Source organism: Anomaloglossus baeobatrachus, chromosome 12 (assembly GCF_048569485.1).
Source record: "Anomaloglossus baeobatrachus isolate aAnoBae1 chromosome 12, aAnoBae1.hap1, whole genome shotgun sequence".
NCBI lineage: Eukaryota > Metazoa > Chordata > Amphibia > Anura > Aromobatidae > Anomaloglossus > Anomaloglossus baeobatrachus.
In genome coordinates this window covers 115802082-115828241 of record NC_134364.1, presented here as the reverse complement: position 1 = coordinate 115828241, position 26160 = coordinate 115802082, and the positions used below count along the sequence as shown (strand labels likewise).

Below are 26160 nucleotides of genomic sequence, written 5' to 3'. Positions count from 1 at the left end.
CATCTCTTCGGAGAGTGTCTGAGCTAGCAGAGCTGTCATCCAAGGCTCCTTTCCTGGTCTTCCACCAGGACAAGGTAGTGCTGCGCCCCATTCAGGAGTTTCTCCCGAAGGTGGTATCCTCTTTTCATCTTAATCAGGATATCTCTTTGCCTTCTTTTTGTCCTCATGCAGTTCATCGGTATGAGAAGAATTTACATTTGTTAGATCTGGTGAGAGCACTCAGAATCTACATTTCCCGCACGGCGCCCCCGCGCCGCTCCGATGCACTCTTTGTCCTTGTCGCTGGTAAGCGCAAAGGGTCGCAGGCTTCCAAAGCCACCCTGGCTCGATGGATCAAAGAACCAATTCTTGAAGCCTACCGTTCTGCTGGGCTTCCGGTTCCATCAGGGCTGAAGGCCCATTCTACCAGAGCCGTGGGTGCGTCCTGGGCATTGCGACACCAGGCTACGGCTCAACAGGTGTGCCAGGCAGCTACCTGGTCGAGTCTGCACACTTTCACCAAACATTATCAGGTGCATACCTATGCTTCGGCGGACGCCAGCCTAGGTAGAAGAGTCCTGCAGGCGGCAGTTGCCTCCCCGTAGGGGAGGGCTGTCTTTGCAGCTCTAACATGAGGTATTTCTTTACCCACCCAGGGACAGCTTTTGGACGTCCCAATCGTCTGGGTCTCCCAATGGAGCGCCGAAGAAGAAGGGAATTTTGTTACTTACCGTAAATTCCTTTTCTTCTAGCTCCTATTGGGAGACCCAGCACCCGCCCTGTTGTCCTTCGGGATTTTTGGGTTTTTTCGGGTACACATGTTGTTCATGTTGAACGGTTTTTCAGTTCTCCGATGTTACTCGGAGTGAATTTGTTTAACCAAGTTATTGGCTTTCCTCCTTCTTGCTTTTGCACTAAAACTGGTGAGCCAGTGATCCCACTGGGGGTGTATAGCCAGAAGGGGAGGGGCCTTACACTTTTTAGTGTAATGCTTTGTGTGGCCTCCGGAGGCAGTAGCTATACACCCAATCGTCTGGGTCTCCCAATAGGAGCTAGAAGAAAAGGAATTTACGGTAAGTAACAAAATTCCCTTCTTTCCCCCTGACGTGGTTAAAGGTTGGACTCAGTGTCCCAAAGTGGATCCTCCAATCTCCAGACTGGCGGCTAGATCCATACTTGCAGTGGAAGATGGGGCCTCGCTCAAAGATGCCACTGACAGGCAGATGGAGCTCTGGTTGAAATCCATCTATGAAGCTATCGGAGCTTCTTTTGACCCAGCATTCGCAGCCGTATGGGCGCTACAAGCTATCTCAGCAGGTCAGGCGCAAATTGAAGCGGCTGCGCCACAAGTGGCATCCATTACCACCCAGACCTCGGCAATTGCGTCTTACGCTATTAATGCTGTCCTGGACTCTGCGAGCCGTACGGCGGTTGCGGCCGCCAATTCGGTGGTACTCCGCAGGGCCTTGTGGCTACGGGAATGGAAGGCAGATTCTGCTTCCAAAAAGCGCTTAACCAGTTTGCCAATTTCTGGCGACCGATTGTTTGGCGAGCGTCTAAATGAAATCATCAAACAATCCAAGGGAAAGGATACATCCTTACCCCAGCCCAAACAGAACATACCCCAACAGAGGAGAGGGCAGTCGAGGTTTCGGTCCTTTCGGGGCGCGGGCAGGTCCCAATTCTCCTCGTCCAAAGGGTCTCAGAAGGAAGAAAGGAACTCTGATGCATGGCGGTCTAAGTCACGTCCTAAAAAGACCACCGGAGGCGCCGCTAACAAAGCGGCTTCCTCATGACTTTCGACCTCCTCTAGTAGCATCCTCGGTCGGTGGCAGGCTCTCCCGCTTTTGCGACACCTGGCTGCCACAAATAAAAGACCGCTGGGTGAGAGACATTCTGTCTCACGGTTACAAGATAGAGTTCACCTCTCGTCCCCCGACTCGATTCTTCAGGTCATCCCCCGCCTCCCGAGCGAGCCGAGGCTCTTCTGCAGGCGCTGGGCACTCTGAAGGCGGAAGGAGTGGTGGTCCCTGTTCCTCTTCAGCAACAGAGCCACGGTTTTTACTCCAACTTGTTTGTGGTCCCAAAGAAGGACGGGTCTTTCCGCCCGGTCCTGGACCTGAAACTGCTCAACAAACACGTAAAAACCCGATGGTTCAGGATGGAATCCCTCCGCTCCGTCATCGCCTCAATGTCCCAAGGAGATTTCCTTGCATCGATCGATATCAAAGATGCTTATCTCCACGTACCGATTGCTCCAGAGCACCAGCGCTTCTTGCGCTTCGCCATAGGAAACGAACACCTGCAATTTGTGGCACTGCCGTTCGGCCTGTCAACAGCCCCACGGATTTTTACCAAGGTGATGGCTACTGTAGTAGCGCTCCTACACTCGCAGGGTCACTCGGTGATTCCGTATTTGGACGATCTGCTGATCAAGGCACCCTCTCAAGAGGCATGCCAACGCAGCCTCGACGCTACCCTGGAGACTCTCCAGGGTTTCGGGTGGATCATCAATTTTCCAAAGTCAAATCTGACACCGGACCAATCGCTGACATATCTTGGCATGGAGTTTCATACACTCTCAGCGATAGTGAAGCTTCCGCTGATCAAGCAGCAGTCACTACAGAAAGGGGTACAATCTCTCCTGCAAGCCCAGTCACACCCCTTGAGGCGCCTCATGCACTTCCTGGGGAAGATGGTGGCAGCAATGGAGGCAGTCCCTTTCGCGCAGTTTCACCTGCGTCGCCTTCAATGGGACATCTTACGCAAATGGGACAGGAAGCCGACGTCCCTCGACAGGACCGTCTCCCTCTCTCAGGCGACCAAAGCTTCCCTTCGGTGGTGGCTTCTTCCCACTTCATTATCGAAGGGGAAATCCTTCCTACCCCCATCCTGGGAAGTAGTCACGACGGACGCGAGTCTGTCTGGGTGGGGAGCGGTTTTTCTCCACCACAGGGCTCAGGGTACGTGGACCCAGCAAGAGTCCTCGCTTCAGATCAATGTTCTGGAAATACGGGCAGTGTATCTTGCCCTGAAAGCGTTCCAGCAGTGGTTGAAGGGCAAGCAGATCCGAATTCAGTCGGACAACTCCACAGCGGTGGCATACATCAACCACCAAGGCGGCACACGCAGCCGGCAAGCCTTCCAGGAAGTCCGGCGGATTTTGATGTGGGTGGAAGCCACGGCCTCCACCATATCCGCAGTTCACATCCCAGGCGTGGAAAACTGGGAAGCAGATTATCTCAGTCGCCAGGGCATGGACGCAGGGGAATGGTCCCTTCACCCGGACGTGTTCCAGGAGATCTGTTGCCGCTGGGGGGTGCCGGACGTCGACCTCATGGCGTCCCGGCACAACAACAAGGTACCAATGTTCATGGCACGGTCTCAAGATCCCAGAGCTCTGGCGGCAGACGCCTTAGTTCAGGATTGGTCGCAGTTTCAGCTCCCTTATGTGTTTCCTCCGCTGGCACTGTTGCCCAGAGTGTTACGCAAGATCAGGGCCGAATGCCGCCGCGTCATCCTCGTCGCTCCAGACTGGCCGAGGCGGTCGTGGTACCCGGATCTGTGGCATCTCACGGTCGGCCAACCGTGGGCACTACCAGACCGACCAGACTTGCTATCTCAAGGGCCGTTTTTCCATCTGAATTCTGCGGCCCTCAACCTGACTGTGTGGCCATTGAGTCCTGGATCCTAGCGTCTTCAGGGTTATATCAAGAGGTCATTGCCACTATGAGACAAGCTAGGAAACCAACGTCCGCAAAAATCTACCACAGGACGTGGAAAATTTTCCTGTCGTGGTGTTCTGCTCAGGGTATTTCTCCCTGGCCTTTTGCCTTGCCCGCTTTTCTGTCCTTCCTTCAATCTGGACTGGAAAAGGGTTTGTCGCTCGGCTCTCTTAAGGGACAAGTCTCAGCGCTCTCTGTGTTTTTCCAGAAGCGCCTAGCCAGACTTCCACAGGTACGCACGTTCCTGCAGGGGGTTTGTCACATCGTCCCTCCTTACAAGCGGCCGTTAGAACCCTGGGATCTGAACAGGGTGCTGATGGTTCTTCAGAAACCACCATTCGAGCCAATGAGGGATATTCCTCTCTCACGCCTTTCGCAGAAAGTGGTTTTTCTAGTAGCAGTCACTTCACTTCGGAGAGTGTCTGAGCTAGCAGCGCTTTCATGCAAAACCCCTTTCCTGGTGTTTCACCAGGACAAGGTGGTTCTACGTCCGGTTCCGGAATTTCTCCCTAAGGTGGTATCCCCCTTTCATCTCAATCAGGATATCTCCTTACCTTCTTTTTGTCCTCATCCAGTTCACCAATGTGAAAAGGATTTGCACTTGTTAGATCTGGTGAGAGCACTCACTCTACATTTCTCGTACGGCGCCCCTGCGCCGCTCGGATGCACTCTTTGTCCTTGTCGCTGGCCAGCGTAAAGGGTCACAGGCTTCCAAATCAACCCTGGCTCGGTGGATCAAGGAGCCAATTATCGAAGCTTACCGTTCGGCTGGGCTTCCGGTTCCCTCAGGGCTGAAGGCCCATTCTACCAGAGCCGTGGGCGCGTCCTGGGCTTTGAGGCACCAGGCTACGGCTCAGCAGGTGTGTCAGGCGGCTACCTGGTCGAGTCTGCACACTTTCACGAAGCACTATCAAGTGCATACCTATGCTTCGGCGGATGCCAGCCTAGGTAGACGAGTCCTTCAGGCGGCGGTTGCCCACCTGTAGGAAGAGGCCGTTTTACGGCTCTCTTACGAGGTATTATTTTACCCACCCAGGGACTGCTTTTGGACGTCCCAATTGTCTGGGTCTCCCAATAGAGCGACAAAGAAGAAGGGAATTTTGTTTACTTACCGTAAATTCCTTTTCTTCTAGCTCTAATTGGGAGACCCAGCACCCGCCCCTGTTTTTTTGTGGACACATGTTGTTCATGTTGAATGGTTTCAGTTCTCCGATATTCCTTCGGATTGAAGTTACTTTAAACCAGTTTATAATTCTTTTTCCTCCTTCTTGCTTTTGCACCAAAACTGAGGAGCCCGTGGGAGCACGGGGGGTGTATAGGCAGAAGGGGAGGGGCTTAACACTTTTAAGTGTAGTACTTTGTGCGGCCTCCGGAGGCATAGCCTATACAACCCAATTGTCTGGGTCTCCCAATTAGAACTAGAAGAAAAGGAATTTACAGTAAGTAAACAAAATTCCCTTCTTCTTTGTCGCTCCATTGGGAGACCCAGACAATTGGGTGTATAGCTTCTGCCTCCGGAGGCCACACAAAGTATTACACTTAAAAGTGTAAACCCCTCCCCTTCTGCCTATACACCCCCCCGTGCATCACGGGCTCCTCAGTTTTTATGCTTTGTGCGAAGGAGGCACACATGCACGCATAGCTCCACAATTTAGTCAGCAGCAGCTGCTGACTATATCGGATGGAAGAAAAGAGGGCCCATAACAAGGCCCCCGGCATGCTCCCTTCTCACCCCACTCTGGTCGGCGGTGCTGTTAAGGTTGAGGTACCCATTGCGGGTACATAGACAGGAGCCACATGCTGTTTTCCTTCCCCATCCCTTAGGGGCTCTGGGTGAAGTGGGATCCTAATCGGTCTCCAGGCACTGGGACCGTGCTCCCTCCGCAGCCCCTGGGGAATCTGCTGGACAGGAGCCGGGTATCGTCAGGGACAGGCAGCGACTCTGAGGTACTCTGTGTCCCCTTGGGGACGGCGCAGATAGCGCCTGTGTTATACACGCTGCAGCAGCTGCTGGGCGTGTTAGTGCGCCGGGACTACCGCGCTGGCCGCGCTTGTTTGCCGGCCGCGCTTGTAACTTTACTCCCCGGCTTTTGCGGCCTAGTACCGCATATTCCTGCCCCCGGCCCTGCCAGTCAGGGGAAGGGCGGGACGCTGCACTGGACGTCAGCGCTGAGGGCTGGAGCATACTTTGTATCCTCCTCCCCCCTCACTGAGCACCGTGGGGCACCAGATTCCCGCACTTTCTAAGGCACGCCCACGGCCCCCTCCTCCCCACAGAACGCTGGCAGCCATTCCTGTCAGCACTTCTGACGCTGGAGAGGAGAGACAACACAGCTCTGGGAGGCCCAGGCAGGGAATCTGGTGGTCACACAACTGCTGAGAGCGGTCGGTAAGCCGCACCTGTTACTAGGTGCTGGCCCCCCTGGGTGCCGAAGTGTGTATATATATATATATATATATATATATATATATATATATATGCTTATATTCTATACATTTACTCTGTACGGCTGCACTGCTTGTTTTTGACTATATACCCTCCCTGATTGTACTCAGAGGAGACTACAGCATGTCGTCCGCAAAAAGCAAGGGTGCCAAAGCACAGGCTTACTTTGCAACCTGTACCTCATGTGCGGCTATGCTACCGGCAGGTTCCACCTACCCTCATTGTGTGCAATGCTCGGCCCCGGTGACACTCACTCAGCCGGAGCCTCTGCCACTGGTGGCCCAGGTGGAACCACCTGCTGCCACTGTCCAGGTGACAGGGACGGAGTTTGCAGTATTCGCTGACAAACTGTCTGAGTCTATGGATAAATGGTCTGCTAAGATACTAGAAGCCTTGCAGTCCAGACCGGTAACACAGGCCCCGGGCACTGTTGAATCATTGACCCCAGGCCCCCCTCGGTTGGAGCAGCAAAGTGCTCCTGGGGTGACTCATAGGTCCCACGGTGAGGTCTCCGACACGGACCGCAGTCCCAGACCACCTAAGCGGGCTCGCTGGGAGCTTCCCTCGACTTCATCACACTGCTCAGGGTCTCAGCAGGAGGACTCTCTAGAGGATGAAGCGGAGGTAGCAGATCAGGACTCTGATCCTGACGCCGCTCTCAACCTGGATACACCTGAAGGGGACGCCATAGTAAATGACCTTATAGCGTCCATCAATCAGGTGTTGGATCTTTCTCCCCCAGCTCCTCCGATTGAGGAGTCAGCTTCTCAGCAGGAGAAATTCCATTTTAGGTTTCCCAAACGTACAATGAGTGCGTTTCTGGATCACTCCGACTTCAGAGATGCAGTCCAGAAACACCGAGCTTTTCCAGATAAGCGCTTTTCTAAGCGCCTTAAGGACACACGTTATCCCTTCCCCCCTGACGTAGTCAAGGGTTGGGCTCAGTGTCCCAAGGTGGATCCTCCAGTCTCTAGACTGGCGGCTAGATCCATAGTTGCAGTGGAAGATGGTGCATCACTCAAGGATGCCACTGACAGGCAGATAGAGCTCCTGTTGAAATCCATCTATGAAGCTATCGGCGCGTCCTTTGCTCCGGCATTCGCAGCCGTATGGGCACTCCAAGCTATCTCAGCTTGTCAGTCTGAGATTAATGCAGTCACACGTGCCTCTACTCCGAAGGTTGTGTCCTTAACATCTCAGGCGTCAGCGTTTGCGTCCTACGCCATGAATGCTGTCCTGGACTCTGCGAGCCGTACGGCGGTAGCATCCGCCAATTCGGTGGCAGTCCACAGGGCCATGTGGCTACGTGAATGGAAGGCAGACTCTGCTTCCAAAAAGTTCTTAACCGGTTTGCCATTTTCTGGCGACCGCCTGTTTGGCGAGCGATTGGATGAAATCATTAAACAATCCAAGGGAAAGGACTCATCCTTACCCCAGCCCAAACCAAACAGACCTCAACAACGGAAGGTACAATCGAGGTTTCGGTCCTTTCGGCCCGCGGGCAGGTCTCAATTCTCCTCGTCCAACAGGCCACAGAAGGGTCAGAGGAACTCCGATTCATGGCGGTCTAAGGCACGTCCTAAGAAGAACGCCGGAGGAACCGCTCCCAAAGCGGCCTCCTCATGACTTTCGGCCTCCTCAAACCGCATCCTCGGTCGGTGGCAGGCTCTCCCGCTTTTGCGACGCCTGGTTGCCACATGTCCAAGACCGATGGGTGCGAGACATTTTGTCTCACGGTTACAGGATAGAGTTCAGCTCTCGTCCTCTGACTCGTTTCTTCAGAACTTCTCCTCCCCCCGAGCGAGCCGATGCTCTTCTTCAGGCGGTGAGCACTCTGAAGGCAGAAGGAGTGGTGATCCCTGTTCCACTTCAGCAGCGGGGTCACGGTTTTTACTCCAACTTGTTTGTGGTGCCAAAAAAGGACGGATCTTTCCGTCCCGTTCTGGACCTAAAACTGCTTAACAAACACGTGAAAACCAGGCTGTTCCGGATGGAATCTCTCCGCTCCGTCATCGCCTCAATGTCCCAAGGAGACTTCCTAGCATCAATCGATATCAAGGATGCTTATCTCCACGTGCCGATTGCACCAGAGCATCAGCGCTTCCTGCGTTTCGCCATCGGGGACGAACACCTTCAGTTTGTGGCACTGCCTTTCGGCCTGGCGACAGCCCCACGGGTCTTCACCAAGGTAATGGCAACAGTGGTAGCAGTCCTACACTCTCAGGGACACTCGGTGATCCCTTACTTAGACGATCTGCTTGTCAAGGCCCCCTCTCAGGTGGCATGCCAACACAGCCTGAATATTGCTCTGGAGACTCTCCAGAGATTCGGGTGGATCATCAATTTCCCAAAGTCAAAACTGACACCGGCCCAATCACGGACATATCTCGGCATGGAGTTTCATACTCTCTCAGCGATAGTGAAGCTTCCACTGGACAAACAGCGTTCACTACAGACAGGGGTGCAATCTCTCCTGCGAGTCCAGTCGCACCCCTTGAGGCGCCTCATGCACTTCCTAGGGAAGATGGTGGCAGCAATGGAGGCGGTTCCTTTTGCGCGGTTTCATCTGCGTCCACTTCAATGGGACATTGTCCGCAAATGGGACAGGAAGTCGACGTCCCTCGACAGGAACGTCTCCCTTTCTCGGGCAGCCAAGGCCTCCCTTCAGTGGTGGCTTCTTCCCACTTCGTTGTCGAAGGGGAAATCCTTCCTACCCCCATCCTGGGCGGTGGTCACGACGGACGCGAGTCTGTCAGGGTGGGGAGCGGTCTTTCTCCACCACAGAGCTCAGGGTACCTGGACTCAGACAGAGTCCTCCCTTCAGATCAATCTTCTGGAGATAAGGGCAGTGTATCTTGCCCTAAAGGCGTTCCAGCCGTGGCTGGAAGGCAGGCAGATCCGAATTCAGTCGGACAACGCCACGGCGGTGGCATACATCAACCACCAAGGCGGCACACGCAGTCGGCAAGCCTTCCAGGAAGTCCGACGTATTCTGCTGTGGGTGGAAGCCACAGCCTCCACCATCTCCGCAGTTCACATCCCGGGCGTAGAAAACTGGGAAGCAGACTTTCTCAGTCGCCAGGGCATGGACGCAGGGGAATGGTCTCTTCACCCGGACGTGTTTCAAGAGATCTGTTGCCGCTGGGGAAAGCCGGACGTCGACCTAATGGCGTCCCGGCACAACAACAAAGTCCCGGCATTCATGGCACGGTCTCAAGATCACAGAGCTCTGGCGGCAGACGCATTAGTTCAGGATTGGTCGCAGTTTCGACTACCTTATGTGTTTCCTCCTCTGGCAATGCTGCCCAGAGTGTTACGCAAGATCAGGGCCGACTGCCGTCGCGCCATCCTCGTCGCTCCAGACTGGCCGAGGAGGTCGTGGTACCCGGATCTGTGGCATCTCACGGTGGGCCAACCGTGGGCACTACCAGACCAACCAGACTTGCTGTCTCAAGGGCCATTTTTCCATCTGAATTCTGCGGCCCTCAGCCTGACTGTGTGGCCATTGAGTCCTGGATCCTAGCGTCTTCAGGGTTATCTCAAGAGGTCATTGCCACTATGAGACAGGCCAGGAAACCAACGTCCGCCAAGATCTACCACAGGACGTGGAGGATCTTCTTATCCTGGTGCTCTGATCAGGGTTTTACTCCCTGGCCATTTGCCTTGCCCACTTTTCTGTCCTTCCTTCAATCCGGAATGGAAAAGGGTTTGTCTCTCGGCTCCCTTAAGGGACAAGTCTCGGCGCTCTCTGTGTTTTTTCAAAGCGCCTAGCCAGGCTTCCACAGGTACGCACGTTCCTGCAGGGGGTTTGCCACATAGTCCCTCCTTACAAGCGTCCGCTAGAACCCTGGGATCTGAACAGGGTGCTAACGGCTCTTCAGAAACCACCTTTCGAGCCAATGAGGGATATTTCTCTTTCACGCCTTTTGCAGAAAGTGGTCTTTCTAGTGGCAGTCACATCACTTCGGAGAGTGTCTGAGTTAGCAGCACTGTCATGCAAAGCCCCCTTCCTGGTGTTTCACCAGGACAAGGTGGTTCTGCGTCCGGTTCCGGAATTTCTTCCTAAGGTGGTATCCCCTTTTCATCTCAATCAGGATATCTCCTTACCTTCTTTTTGTCCTCATCCAGTTCACCAATGTGAAAAGGATTTGCACTTGTTAGATCTGGTGAGAGCACTCAGACTATACATTTCTCGTACGGCGCCCCTGCGCCGCTCGGATGCGCTCTTTGTCCTTGTCGCTGGCCAGCGTAAAGGGTCGCAGGCTTCCAAGTCAACCTTGGCTCGGTGGATCAAGGAACCAATTCTTGAAGCCTACCGTTCTTCGGGGCTTCCGGTTCCCTCAGGGCTGAAGGCTCATTCTACCAGAGCCGTGGGTGCGTCCTGGGCTTTGCGGCACCAGGCTACGGCTCAGCAGGTGTGTCAGGCGGCTACCTGGTCGAGTCTGCACACTTTCACGAAACACTATCAGGTGCATACCTATGCTTCGGCAGATGCCAGCCTAGGTAGGCGAGTCCTTCAGGCGGCGGTTGCCCACCTGTAGGAAGGGGCCGTTTTACGGCTCTATTACCGAGGTATTATTTTACCCACCCAGGGACTGCTTTTGGACGTCCCAATTGTCTGGGTCTCCCAATGGAGCAACAAAGAAGAAGGGAATTTTGTTTACTTACCGTAAATTCCTTTTCTTCTAGCTCCTATTGGGAGACCCAGCACCCGCCCCTGTTCCCTTCGGGCTGTTGTTCTTTTGTGTACACATGTTGTTCATGTTGAATGGTTTTCAGTTCTCCGAACATCCTTCGGATTGAAATTACTTTAGACCAATTTATAAGTTTCCTCCTTCCTGCTTTTGCACCAAAACTGAGGAGCCCGTGATGCACGGGGGGGTGTATAGGCAGAAGGGGAGGGGTTTACACTTTTAAGTGTAATACTTTGTGTGGCCTCCGGAGGCAGAAGCTATACACCCAATTGTCTGGGTCTCCCAATTGGAGCTAGAAGAAAAGGAATTTACGGTAAGTAAACAAAATTCCCTTCTTCTTTGTCGCTCCATTGGGAGACCCAGACAATTGGGTGTATAGCTTCTGCCTCCGGAGGCCACACAAAGTATTACACTTTAAAAAGTGTAACCCCTCCCCTCTGCCTATACACCCTCCCGTGCATCACGGGCTCCTCAGCTTTGTGCTTTGTGTTGAAGGAGGCACACATTCACGCAAGCTCCACATTTTAGTCAGCAGCAGCTGCTGATTATATCGGATGGAAGAAAAGAGGGCCCCAGGGCCCCCGGCATGCTCTCTTCTCACCCCACTAAGTCGGCGGTGCTGTTAAGGTTGAGGTACCCATTGCGGGTACAGAGGCTGGAGCCACATGCCGTTTTCCTTCCCCATCCCTTAGAGGCTCTGGGAGAAGTGGGATCCTATCCGGTCATCCAGGCACTGGGACCGGGCTCCCTCTGCAGCCCCTGTGGGAATCTGCCGGACAGGAGACTTAATATCAGGGACAGGCCCTGCATCCAGAAGGTACTCTGTGTCCCCTTGGGGACGGTGTATGGAGCGCTCGTGTCACTGACACTGCGCCGACCGGGCCTGTTTGTCGGCCGCGGTATTAAATTTAGTCCCCGGCTTCTGCGGCCTAGTACCATAACTCCCGCCCCCGGGCCTGCCAGTCAGGGGTAAAGGCGGGACGGTCGACTTGACGTCGACAGTGAGGGCTGGAGCATACTTTAGGTGTCCTCCTCCCCCCTCACTGATCACTGTGGAGCACCAGATTCCCGCACTTTATTAGTCGCCGCCCACGGCCCCCTCCTCCCCTGAGAGCTCCGGCAGCCATTTTTACATCATTCTGCCGGTGGAGGATTTCAGATACGAGCTCTGCAGCTCTGGGAGGCCCAAGGCAGGGAATCTGGTGGTCACACAACCGCTTGGGCGGTCGGTAAGCCACACCGGTCACCGGTGCTGGTCCCCCTGGGGTGCCGAAGTGTATATATTTATAGATATATCTGTATACATTTTCTCTGTTCGGCCACATTGTTTTTGCTGGCTATATACCCTCAGTGATTACTCTCCTAGGACACAACAGCATGTCATTCACAAGGAGCAAGGGTGCCAAGACACAGGGTTATTTTGCAACCTGTACCTCTTGTGCGGCTATGTTACCTGCAGGTTCCACCTACCCTCACTGGGAGCAATGCTCGGCCCCTGTTGCACTTGCTCAGCCGGAGCCTCGGGCACTGGTGGGACCCTCGGCTCAGGTAGAACCGCCGGCTGCCCCTATCCAGGTGACAGGGACAGAGTTTGCAGTTTTGGCTGAGAAACTCTCTGAGTCGCTTTCACAATCCATGGCTCAGTCTATGGACAGATGGTCTGCTAAGATACTAGAAGCCTTGCAGTCCAGACCGGCCCTTACACAGGCCCCGGGCACTGCGGGATCATCGCCCCCAGGCCCCTCTCGGTCCGCGCCGCAGCGTGCTCCTGGGGTGGCCCCTATGTCTCACGGGGAGGACTCCGGCACGGACCGCAGTCCTAGACCGGCTAAGCGGGCTCGCTGGGAATCTTCCCCGACTTCATCACGCTGTTCGGGGTCTCAGCATGAGGACTCTCTGGAGGATGAAGCGGACGTCGCAGCTCAGGGCTCTGAACCTGACGTTGCTCTCAATCTTGATACACCTGAAGGGGACGCCATAGTAAATAACCTTATAGCGTCCATCAACCAGGTGCTAGATCTCTCTCCCCCAACTCCACTTATAGAGGAGTCGGATTCGCAGCAGGAAAAGCACCAGTTTAGGTTTCCCAAACGTACACGGAGTGCGTTTTTCGATCACTCTAACTTCAGAGAGGCTGTCCAGAAGCACAGAGCATTTCCGGACAAGCGCTTTAATAAGCGCCTTAATGACACACGTTACCCCTTCCCCTCTGACGTAGTTAAGGGTTGGGCTCAATGTCCCAAGGTGGATCCGCCAGTCTCTAGATTGGCGGCTAGATCCGTAGTTTCAGTGGCAGATTGTTCATCGCTCAAGGATGCCACTGACAGGCAGATAGAGCTCCTGATGAAATCCATCTATGAAGCCACAGGTGCGTCTTTTGCCCCGGCCTTCGCAGCCGTGTGGGCACTCCAAGCTATCTCAGCTTGTCTGTCTGAGATTAATGCGGTCACACGTACCTCTGCTCCGCAGGTTGCGTCCTTGACTTCTCAGGCGTCGGTATTTTCATCCTACGCCATGAATGCCGTCCTGGACTCTGCTAGCCGTACAGCGGTAGCGTCCGCCAATTCGGTGGCAGTCCGCAGGGCCATGTGGCTACGCGAATGGAAGGCAGACTCTGCTTCCAAGAGGTTCTTAACCGGTTTGCCATTTTCTGGCGACCGTTTGTTTGGCGAGCGATTGGATGAAATTATTAAGCAATCCAAGGGAAAGGACTCGTCCTTACCCCAGTCCAAGCCAAACAAACCTCAGCAACGGAAAATTCAATCGAGGTTTCGGTCCTTTCGGCCCTCAGCCAGGTCCCAACCTTCTTCGTCCAACAGGCCACAGAAGGGCCAGAGGAACTCTTATTCATGGCGGTCTAAGTCACGTCCGCCAAAGGCCGCCGGAGGCACCGTCTCCAAGGCGGCCTCCTCATGACTTTCGGCCTCCCCAAACCGCATCCTCGGTCGGTGGCAGGCTCTCCCGCTTTGGCGACGCCTGGTGGCCAAATGTCCAAGACCGATGGGTGAGAGACATTCTGTCTCACGGTTACAGGATAGAGTTCAGCTCTCGTCCCCCGACTCGTTTCTTCAGAACATCTCCGCCCCCCGAGCGAGCCGAGGCACTTTTTCAGGCGGTGAACACTCTGAAGACAGAAGGAGTTGTGATCCCCGTTCCCCTTCAAGAACGTGGTCGCGGGTTTTACTCCAACTTGTTCGTGGTGCCAAAAAAGGACGGATCATTCCGTCCCGTTCTGGACCTCAAACTGCTCAACAGACATGTGAGAACCAGACGGTTTTGCATGGAATCTCTCCGCTCGGTCATCGCTTCGATGTCCCAAGGAGACTTCCTAGCATCAATCGACATCAGGGATGCGTATCTCCATGTGCCGATCGCACCAGAGCATCAACGCTTCCTGCGTTTCGCCATCGGGGACGAACACCTTCAGTTTGTGGCACTGCCGTTCGGCCTGGCGACAGCCCCACGGGTCTTCACCAAGGTCATGGCATCCGTTGTGGCAGTCCTACACTCTCAGGGCCGCTCGGTGATCCCGTACTTAGACGATCTCCTAGTCAAGGCACCCTCCCGGGTGGCATGTCAACACAGTCTGACCGTTGCTCTGGAGACTCTCCAGAGGTTTGGGTGGATCATCAATTTCCCAAAGTCAAAATTGACTCCGACCCAATCACTGACTTACCTCGGGATGGAGTTTCATACTCTCTCAGCGATAGTCAAGCTACCGCTGGACAAACAGCGTTCGCTGCAAACAGGGGTGCAATCTCTCCTTCGGGCCCAGTCACACCCCTTGAGGCGCCTCATGCACTTCCTGGGAAAGATGGTGGCAGCAATGGAGGCAGTTCCCTTTGCGCAGTTTCATCTGCGTCCACTCCAATGGGACATTCTCCGCAAATGGGACAGGAGGTCGACGTCCCTGGACAGGAACGTCTCTCTTTCCCTGGCAGCCAAAACCTCTCTTCAGTGGTGGCTCCTTCCCACTTCTCTGTCGAAGGGAAAATCCTTCCTGCCCCCATCCTGGGCTGTGGTCACGACGGATGCGAGTCTGTCAGGGTGGGGAGTGGTTTTTCTCCACCACAGGGCTCAGGGAACCTGGACTCCGACAGAGTCCTCCCTTCAGATCAATGTTCTGGAAATAAGGGCAGTGTATCTGGCCCTGAAGGCGTTTCATCGCTGGCTGGAGGGCAGGCAGATCCGCATACAGTCGGACAACGCCACGGCGGTCGCGTACATCAACCATCAGGGCGGCACGCGCAGCCGTCAAGCCTTCCAGGAAGTTCGGCGGATTCTGCTGTGGGCGGAGGCCACAGCATCCACCATCTCCGCAGTTCACATCCTGGGCGTAGAAAACTGGGAAGCAGACTTCCTCAGTCGCCAGGGCATGGACGCAGGGGAATGGTCTCTTCACCCGGACGTGTTTCAAGAGATCTGTTGCCGCTGGGGAACGCCGGACGTCGATCTCATGGCGTCTCGGCACAACAACAAAGTCCCGGCATTCATGGCACGGTCTCAAGATCACAGAGCTCTGGCGGCGGACGCATTAGTTCAGGATTGGTCGCAGTTTCGACTACCTTATGTGTTTCCTCCTCTGGCACTGCTGCCCAGAGTGTTACGCAAGATCAGGTCCGACTGCCGCCGCGCCATCCTCGTCGCTCCAGACTGGCCGAGGAGGTCGTGGTACCCGGATCTGTGGCACCTCACGGTCGGTCAACCGTGGGCACTCCCAGACCGACCAGACTTGCTGTCTCAAGGGCCATTTTTCCATCTGAATTCTGCGGCCCTCAACCTGACTGTGTGGCCATTGAGTCCTGGATCCTAGCGTCCTCAGAGTTATCTCAAGATGTCATTGCCACTATGAGACAGGCCAGGAAACCAACGTCCGCCAAGATCTATCACAGGGCTTGGAGGATCTTCTTATCCTGGTGCTCTGATAAGGGTTTTACCCCCTGGCCGTTTGCCTTACCCACCTTTCTTTCCTTCCTTCAATCCGGAATGGACAAGGGTTTGTCTCTCTGCTCTCTCAAGGGACAAGTTTCGGCGCTTTCCGTGTTTTTTCAAAAGCGTCTAGCCAGACTTCCGCAGGTCCGCACGTTCCTGCAGGGAGTTTGCCACATAGTCCCACCTTACAAGCGGCCGCTGGAACCTTGGGATCTTAACAGAGTGTTAAGGGCTCTTCAGAAACCACCCTTCGAGCCGCTGCGGGATGTCTCTATCACGTCTTTCGCAGAAGGTGGCTTTTCTAGTGGCGGTTACGTCGCTCCGTAGAGTGTCGGAGCTAGCAGCGTTGTCATGCAAAGCCCCCTTCCTGGTTTTTCACCAGGATAAGGTGGTTCTGCGTCCGGTCCCGGAATTCCTCCCTAAGGTGGTATCCCCGTTTCATCTCAATCAGGATATTTCCTTACCTTCATTTTGCCCTCATCCAGTTCACCAATGTGAAAAGGATTTGCACTTGTTAGATCTAGTGAGAGCACTCCGGCTCTACGTGTCTCGCACGGCGCCCCTGCGCCGTTCAGATGCGCTCTTTGTCCTTGTCGCTGGCCAGCGTAAGGGGTCGCAGGCATCCAAGTCAACCTTGGCTCGGTGGATCAAGGAACCGATTCTTGAAGCCTACCATTCTTCTGGGCTTCCGGTTCCTTCAGGGCTGAAAGCCCATTCTACCAGAGCCGTGGGTGTGTCCTGGGCATTGCGGCACCAGGTTACGGCTCAGCAGGTGTGTCAGGCAGCTACCTGGTCGAGCCTGCACACTTTCACGAAACACTATCAGGTGCATACCTATGCTTCGGCAGATGCCAGCCTAGGTAGGCGAGTCCTTCAGGCGGCGGTTGCCCACCTGTAAGAGGGGGCCGTTTTCGGCTCTTTTTATCGAGGTTTTCTTTTACCCACCCAGGGACTGCTTTTGGACGTCCCAATTGTCTGGGTCTCCCAATGGAGCGACAAAGAAGAAGGGAATTTTGTTTACTTACCGTAAATTCCTTTTCTTCTAGCTCCTATTGGGAGACCCAGCACCCGCCCCTGTTCCCTTCGGGCTGTTGTTCTGTTGTGTACACATGTTGTTCATGTTGAATTGTTCTTTTGGTTCATGGTTTTCAGTTGTCCGAACATCCTTCGGATTGAATTTACCTTAGACCAATTTATAAGTTTCCTCCTTCCTGCTTTTGCACCAAATCTGAGGAGCCCGTGATGCACGGGAGGGTGTATAGGCAGAGGGGAGGGGTTACACTTTTTAAAGTGTAATACTTTGTGTGGCCTCCGGAGGCAGAAGCTATACACCCAATTGTCTGGGTCTCCCAATAGGAGCTAGAAGAAAAGGAATTTACGGTAAGTAAACAAAATTCCCTTCTTTTTTTCCCCCTGAAAGACGGCTGAAAGTCCTAGTAGCTGCCATGTTCATGTACATTCATTAAACAAGCGCAGGTTCAAGACGGAAAAAACAAAAAGTGATGGATCTTAATGAAAGGGGAGGAGTAAATGAAAATTGCCTTAAAGGCAATTTGTTAGCAAGATAAACCCCCGTAAGCCGTCTATATGCTCGTGTAGGTTATAGGAAGGTGAATACAATTATGATATTCAAAATTATTATTAATAATAATAATTATTATTATTTGATATTTGATGGCTTATATATAAATGAGCTGATAACATCTATGGACAGGACACAGATCTCCCGGAGAATCTGCCTCCAAAGAGGTCTGTTACCAATGTGAGACATGTAGATGAGGAGAGCAGGCTATCAGCCATTACATGTCTCACACTGGAAACTGACCCCAGAGCTTTTTTTTTATATAAAATGGGGACAATTCTCAGGGAGATCTATGTTTGGTCCATAGATCTTAAGAGCAAAAGTACATATTAAGAAAAATGTGTTTTCTTTCTAGAATAAGACATTGAATTGCAGATATCAAGGTGTCATTTTATTCAGCTTTGGAGGATTGATCTTATTGGTAGATTTCCCTTTAATGGGGTAAAGAAGTATTTATGTCTACACAAGTACTGGATTATAAGATGCACCCCAAATTCAGAGCAAAAAAAGGTGAAAAAAAAATAAATGGTGTCCATCTTATAATCCGGAGGTGTCTTACTGGAGGTGGTGGAGCGGAGTCACCGGAGGCAAGTGCGGGGGGTGTTTCAGAAACTGTGAGCTGTGCTGGGGCTCGGGCTTCAAAGAAATGGCGCCCAGAGTTAGTGCAGATTGAGCTCTCGGCTCAATGGCATGCCAAGATCTCATCTGCACAAGCATCACCTCCGGGCGCCATTTTCCTTAAGTCCACTGCTGGGAGATCAGTGGGCCGGATGCGGTGCGTGCACAGATGAGATCTTGAGCAGCTATTTCCATCTGCGCACGCGCTGAATCCTGGTAGCATTATTTGAAGTTATCATCTCCCACCCCGCAGTGCCAGTCCAGCTGCTCGAAACCCCACACAGCCGCCCCAGCCCACGCACAGCCGTCCCAACCCCAGCCTCCAGAGACCCTGCACAGCCGTGTCAGACCCCGCACAGCCGCCACAGCACAGTGGACAGCCGCCGCAGCATTCCCCCGGCCTCTTGCGACCCCTCTCTACTACCCCCAATAAGCTACGTTCAGATTATAAGACGCACCCCTCATTTTCCTCCCACATTTTTGGGAGGAAAAGTGCATCTTATTACCCAAAAAATATGGTAATCACCCCCCCACCCCCTACCCGTATCCTTCTCTACATAATCCTTTTCTGTTTTTTTCCTCAGTGCTCATTGACGGTGTGGAATGGAACGATGTGAAGTTTTTCCAGCTGGCAGCGCAATGGTCGTCTCACGTTAAGCACTTCCCCATCTGTATATTCGGACACTCAAAATCTATCTTCTAGCCTTTTTTTTTCCTGCGGAGGTCGTCTTTTCAACACTACCCACTTCTTACTCCATAACCGGATGTCTGGATCTCATACACTAACTTGTGCCAACGACTCTTTCCAGCAGAGCCATCCAGTTACTCCCCTTTTTACAATTTTTTTTTTTCTTTTTTTTTTTTTTACTAGTGTTTTATTATTGCTCCAATTTATTTAAAACTAAGCTTGAAGTTACATTTTTTTTTTGTATTTTTAATGTTACATCCAAGGGAGTATATCTTTAAAACAAAGTCTTAAATTCGCTCTTGGCAGAAATTTCGGTATTTCGAAGCCGCACATTTTCTTCTGCAGTCCCCGAAGTGTGAGCGATGGATTAGAGGGAACCTGAGGCTGTGCTTCCTACATAGAGCAGGCTTCCCCCACTACTTATGACGGAGCATGGCCATAGTAATTGCCGCCATGTAGTCATATGCTATAATGCCAGCACAATGCACTATGTAATCATGATAAAGAACTGACAGATTCTCACTAAAGGCTTCTTTACATAACTGTATCTGTGGATTGCGATGCCCCTTTTACTTTCTCATTGACACAAAAATCCAAAATTTCACACCCTCTTTTTTTTTTTTTTTATTCTGTGCTGATATATACTCATAATGTTTTGGTTCACCACTAGGGGGAGCTCACGGGTTCATGCATTGCACTCCATATTATGTGTTAAATCATACGCCCCCCCGTAGTGGCGGCAGACGGTACGTTCACTTCAACATTAAAGAAAAACCGCGTGATCCCTCAATAGAATTTTGTGGCACTGATGTTTGATATGGTGTTAAAAAAATAATATTCAATGTAAAGGGGTTGTGTTTTAAGAAAATTAGCTATTTAATTATTTTTCTGTAAAAAAAATGTTCTTACAAAATTGGAGGCAATTTTGTAAATATCGGAATCTGTATTTAAAGAGGACCTGATACTTGAGCAACAAAAATTTAGTTAAATGCTTTTTTTTAAAAAAAATCCCTGAGCTCCCCTGATTCTGAATCTTTTTACCATTTTGCTCTGCGTCGCTCAGTTACAGAGATATTTACTTTTATTGCTTTTGGAGCGCAGTATGTGAAATCTCTGCTTTTAGTGCAATAGTATTCCTTCAGTGTCTTTTTCTGGAGGCGTGCACCTTCATCCCTCCCTCACTGATGATGCCAGTAATAGTTCAATACTGCTGAACTGTGATTGGCAGCATCTGGGAGGGAGGGGTGAAATAACATGCCCCCAGAGAGGACTATAAACAAACTCCAAGTTGAACTACCAGCAGAGATTTCACATACTGTGCTGCAAAAGAAACAAAAGTGACGCAGCTCAAAACTGAAAAATGCAGCAGAATCAGGTAAGCTTGGATTTTAATCAGGTATTTAACTAAATTTTTTTGAGCTAGTGACAAGCTCTCTTTCCATTTTCACTTTGGCCTCTTTCTGATGACACACTCCCTTTAAAACAGGATTTGGTCACAAGTAATATAAATTGAAGGAGTGTTAGTAGGTATAACAAGTTGTATAGATGGTAACTGCTAGATTGGGTGGAGTCTGTCAACCAGAACCGTGTCTTCATGCAGCTACATTCAAAGTTTATAGGAGTGACGGAGATCAAGAGTACAGTGCAGTCATTGTTCATTACATGCCCCAGCTGTTATGACCTGACTTCCACTATTTAGCTGTTATCACGTGCCCCAGCTGTTATAACCTGACTTTCTCCATTTAGCTATTATCACGTGCCCCAGCTGTTATGACCTGACTTCCACCATTTAGCTGTTCTCACGTGCCCCAGCTGTTATGACCTGACTTCCACCATTTAACTGTTCTCACGTGCCCCAGCTGTTATGACCTGACTTCCACCATTTAACTGTTCTCACGTGCCCCAGCTGTTATAACCTGACTTCCTCCATTTAGCTGTTATCACGTGCCCCAGCTGTTATGACCTGACGTCCACCATTTAGCTGTTCTCACTTGCCCCAGCTGTTATGACCTGACGTCCACCATTTAGCTGTTCTCACTTGCCCCAGCTGTTATGACCTGACCCACCATTTAGCTGTTATCACGTGCCCCAGCTGTTATGACCTGACGTCCACCATTTAGCTGTTCTCACGTGCCCCAGCTGTTATGACCTGACTTCCACCATTTAGCTGTTCTCACGTGCCCCAGCTGTTATGACCTGACGTCCACCATTTAGCTGTTATCACGTGCCCCAGCTGTTATAACCTGACTTCCTCCATTTAGCTGCTATTACGTGCCCCAGCTGTTATAACCTGCGATGTGACCTCAGATACAGTTATGTGAAAGAGCCGTTATATAGGCTGTGAAAATGAAACCGCTATTTGCTGTAAGTGGTTTTGCACTTTGCGAACACTCTTGACTGTAACAGATCCTCCTTCCTGCCTGTTACATGATCGGCCCAGGGCAATCACCCATAAGAAGCCACGTACCTGACCGCTCGTGTCCTGGAAAGATCGGCGCCCCCTATTTATACTTTCTATATTTATATTTAACAGTGTGAGGGTTTATTCCTATAATTGAGATTTTTTATTTTTAGTTCTGATAAAACCACTGACTTCCTTGTGCTCACCGATTTACACTCCCCGTCACGTAGCATTAGAGCTAGCGGTAGTGCGCACATTGCGCTAACACAAGAACTCACTCTATTTTTTAAGACTTGTGGGTCCCTACACAATCGTCCGAACACCATTCATTAATGGAAATGAGGGACTGGAACCAGTAGCGTCCTCATAGTAGTCACCTAGTACTATCATGTTATCTTCTGGATGATTATTAACCCCATGGATCTACTGATAACATGCATTAATAAGGGGCTGCCTGCTCGTGACTCAGACCGCTCATCATGGACCCTTTATATTTTGAGACACATGCGCCTTTTAGGAATTGCTCATTTTGAATGTAACATGGCCTTTACGCTATTGAATGATTTACGGAGATCTAATACTTAACAGCAGATTGATGTGATTGATGCTGTATGCACCAGCGTACGCTGCGACTTTCTCCACATCCAAAGCTTTTATATAGGGATGATGCCATAATCCTATAGGACTGCAGTGTGAGGCTTGGAGGGTACTTTGCAGGCATGTTCTTGGATGGATTGCAGTGTGATTTCTACTTTTTAAGGGGGTTGTACAGCTAAAAAAAAAAAAAGTTTGTTATTAAAATGACTTCTGCAGCTAATCACCAGTGATTAGTTGCATTGGTCACATGTAGAGATGTCACCGCTAGACCATAATTGTTATAACCTGACTTTCATCATTTAGCTATTATCACGTGTCCAGCTGTTATAACCTGACTTCCACCATTTAGCTGTTCTCACATGCCTCAGCTGTTATAACCTGATTTCCATTGTTTAGCTGTTCTCACATGCCTTTGCTGTTACAACCTGATTTCCATTGTTTAGCTGTTATCAAGTGCCTCAGCTGTTATAACCGGACTTCCACCGTTTTTATTTATCACGTGCCCCAGCTGTTATAACTTGACTTCCACCATTTAGCTGTTATCACGTGCCCCAGCTGTTATAACCGGACTTCCACTGCTTAGCTGTTCTCACATGCCTCAGCTGTTATAACCTGATTTCCATTGTTTAGCTGATATCACGTGCTTTGATCATTGAAGGGTTATTCCTATTTTCACTCATGGATAGTTTGTGTAAATAGAAGCACTTTTGTAATTTACTTCTTATTAGGAGGAGGTAACAGCGCGCCCCAGGGATCCTGGGTAGCTTAAATACTGCACTTACAGGCTCAATGCTAAAGACCTTGTAAGCACTGGACATGTTCTGTCAAACAGTGGAGGTCAGTCGCCAAAGCAACAAGTTGTAAACAAGAGTTAATATCTCAAGAACTGCTGAAATTTTTTTTATAAGGTGTAAAGGGCAAAATTGCTTGTATTTAGAATCTCTGTCCGACAATACCCATTTATGAAAGTGGAAATAACCCCTTTAAGTAATATTTTTCTCTTCCTAGGTGGACAACCCCTTTAAGTCTAAGGAAACAAACAATGATTTTTAGATGACATGAAATCATGGCAAATTTAATCGCAAAACATAATGTGGCTGAAGGGATAAAATGAAATAAAAAACATGACAGATTGCTTGAAAATGAACTACTCAAGTCCACGCGTTGGGTATCATAAATAAAGAGTGGCGCTATTTCGGGGTTAAACCTGCCATGTTTATCTGATCTGTTACCTCCAAAACCCAATGATGTTTGGTGGGAAACAACACATTTTAACCCTTTCGCTTGGAGGGATCCTAAATCCGTTTTCCTGATTTACGCTGGAATATTTCTGGCAGTAAATGTGAGATCACACTGCAAATCCTCCGCATCTTCAGTGACTGAGCGTTGTGATGTCATTTACCAAGAATAAACCTCTTTACAGTGATGGATTGCTAGTTAGGCTGTTGTAGTGGTAAAGGGGCAAAAAAAAAAGCCTTTATCTCTAAAATGTTCATATTTCCTATAAACCCCTCTGAACTTGCTTCCCTTTAAATAAAATTTACTGACAATACTCATGGAATTGTTTTGCCTTATTTTTTCTTTTAGCAAGCTTTTATAAAATTGTTTCTGTGTTTTTGTGTGTTACGTTTATGATGTGTAGCAGACTGGAATGTGAGAATAAACCACCCGCATACATACAGACTGGCGTGTGTGTGACAGACGTGCTGGATCATGTGGGCTGATCCCTCGCATTTCCACTACCGAGAACCCCATTGATTCCGAGATTGGGGCTCTGGAGTGCCCTGTTTAAAAGTCTGTGTACCCTATGTGATGTATACAGCAGTCTGTGTCTACTACAGGATGTATACAGCTGTTCGTGTCAATTGTGATCTATATACAGCAGTCTGTGTCTCCTATATGATGTATATACAGCAGTCTGTGTCTCCTATATGATGTATATACAGCAGTCTGTGTCTCCTATATGATGTATATACTGCTGTTTCAGTGTCTCCTATGTGATATATATGTTACAGGCAATGTTTGAAAACTCGGCTTTCTATAGAATACCTAGGCAATGTATACAATCCCTGTCGTTTTCAGGCAAGGTATGAAATATCTGTTGTTCTATACTTTTCCTAGGCATTACATAAAAGGCGTAGGTATTATTATAAAGAATGACAAGAACTGCACAGGCAAAGTCTGATATTCCCAGATTGGAAAAAGTATTTAGTAACAAACAGTCAAAAAACTAATGAAAGAAGAAATCCTAAATGAACAATAGGATATCTTTACTGGGAAAAACACAAAGAAACAGCAGAAGTGTCATTCCTGACTATTAGTCTTTAGTAACAAACAGTCAAAAACCTGAAAGAAGAAATGAAAAATGAGCAACAGGATATCTTTGCTGGAAAACAAAAACAAAAAAAAAGGAATTGAAGTGTTATTCCTGACTATTTGTTGCAGCAGGGGAGGCTAGAATGGTATTTTGAGTTGCACTTCATTTTTTTTTTACACAAAGGCATTTGTTAGTTTGGCACTTAATCTTGCACATACACCTCAAGTCTGCTGCTACGGCACAGCAAGCACACTACTTCATTCCAGAAAGCATACAGGGTGGTTCGTCCAAAAGTAGTAGGTGGACAGACAGCAGATGTGTGAAACTGGCTCAGTTGCCCTTAGCAACCAAACAGATTCTACTTTTCAGCCCTTCGCAACCAATCAGATTCCACTTTTCATTCCTCATAGACTCTTTGGAAAATGAAAGATGGAATCTGATTGGTTGCTAATGCTAAGGGCAACTGAGCCAGTTTCACAGATCTGCTGCTGCCTGCCTGTCCACCTATTTTTGGACGGACCACCCCTGTAGTATTCTACACTCCGCCTGTGTCATTTAGGTATTCTATAGAATGACTGGGAAATGTATGAACATCTGATGTATTTCATACTTTGACGACCCATTTCCGGCATCGTATACATTGCCTAGGTATTCTATAGGATGCCTGTTTTTACACATTGCTGGTAACATATATATACAGCAGTCTGTGTCTCCTATATGATGTACTGTATATACTGCTGTTTCAGTGTCTTATATGTGATGTACAGTGGGTGTGGAAAGTATTCAGACCCCTTGAAATTTTCCACTCTGTTTCATTGATGCAACAAGTTTTTCACTCCTGGATTTGGGGATCCTCTACCATTCTTCCTTGCAGATCCTCTCCAGTTCCGTCAGGTTGGATGATGAACGTTGGTGGACGCCATTTTCAGGTGTCTCCAGAGATGCTCAATTGGGTTTAGGTCAGGGCTCTGACTGGGCCAGTAAAGAATGGTCACAGAGTTGTTCTGAAGCTACTCCTTTGTTATTTTAGCTGTGTGCTTAGGGTCATTGTCTTGTTGAAAGGTGAACCTTCGGGCAAATCTGAGGTCCAGAGCACTCTGGAAGAGGTTTTCTTCCAGGATATCTTAGTACTTGGCCGCTTTCATCTTTCCTTCAATTGCAACGAGTCGTCCTGTCTCTGCAGCTGAAAAACACACCCATAGTATGATGCTGCCACCACCATGTCTCACTGTGGGGATTGTATTGGGTAGGTGATGAGCAGTGCCTGGTTTTCTCCACACATACCGCTTAGAATTATCTCTTAAAAAGTTCTATCTTCGTCTCATCAGACCAGAGAATCTTATTTCTCATAGTCTGGGATCCTTCATGTGTTTTTTTTTTTTTTTTTGCAAACTCTATGCGGGATTTCATACGTCCTTCACTGAGGAGAGGCTTCCGTCGGGCCACTCTGCCATAAAGGCCCGACTGGTGGAGGCTGCAGTGATAGGTGACTTTGTGGAACTTTCTCCCATCTCCCTACTGCATCTCTAGAGCTCAGCCACCGTGATCTTGGGGTTCTTTTTTACCTCTCTCCCCAAAGCTCTTCTCCCATGATTGCTCCGTTTGGCTGGACGGCCATGTCTAGAAAGAGTTCTGGTGGTCCCAAATTTCTTCCATTTAAGGATTATGGAGGCCACTGTTCTCTTAGGATACCTTCACACTTTAGCGATGCAGCAGCGATCCGACCAGCGATCTGACCTGGTCAGGATCGCTGCTGCATCGCTACATGGTCGCTGGTGAGCTGTCAAACAGGCAGATCTCACCAGCGACCAGTGAACAGCCCCCAGCCAGCAGCGACGTGCAAGCGACGCTGCGCTTGCACGGAGCCGGCGTCTGGAAGCTGCGGACACTGGTAACTAAGGTAAACATTGGGTATGGTTACCCGATGTTTACATTAGTTACCAGCGCACACCGCTTAGCTGTGTGTGCAGGGAGCAGGGAGCCGCGCACACTGCTTAGCGCTGGCTCCTTGCTCTCCTAGCTACAGTACACATCGGGTTAATTAACCCGATGTGTACAGCAGCTACATTTGCAGAGAGCCGGAGCCGGCCGCACAGGCAGCGTGAGAGCTGCGGAGGCTGGTAACTAAGGTAAATATCGGGTAACCACCTTTGTTACCCGATGTTTCTTAGTTACCAGCCT

The 26160-nt window shown here is 50.3% G+C and overlaps 1 protein-coding gene across 4 annotated transcripts in view; it reads left to right on the top strand.

Moving 5' to 3' along the window:
- PACS2 (phosphofurin acidic cluster sorting protein 2) overlaps window positions 1-23218 on the top strand; it is a 161039-nt gene extending 137821 nt beyond the window's left edge. For all 4 annotated transcript variants that reach the window (XM_075329494.1, XM_075329493.1, XM_075329496.1 and 1 more), the window contains one exon: window positions 18561-23218. In XM_075329494.1, the coding sequence (XP_075185609.1) occupies window positions 18561-18679 (119 nt within the window). In that variant the 3' untranslated portion in view covers window positions 18680-23218. The remainder of the gene's footprint in view (window positions 1-18560) is intronic.
- Window positions 23219-26160: the final 2942 nt, after the last annotated feature.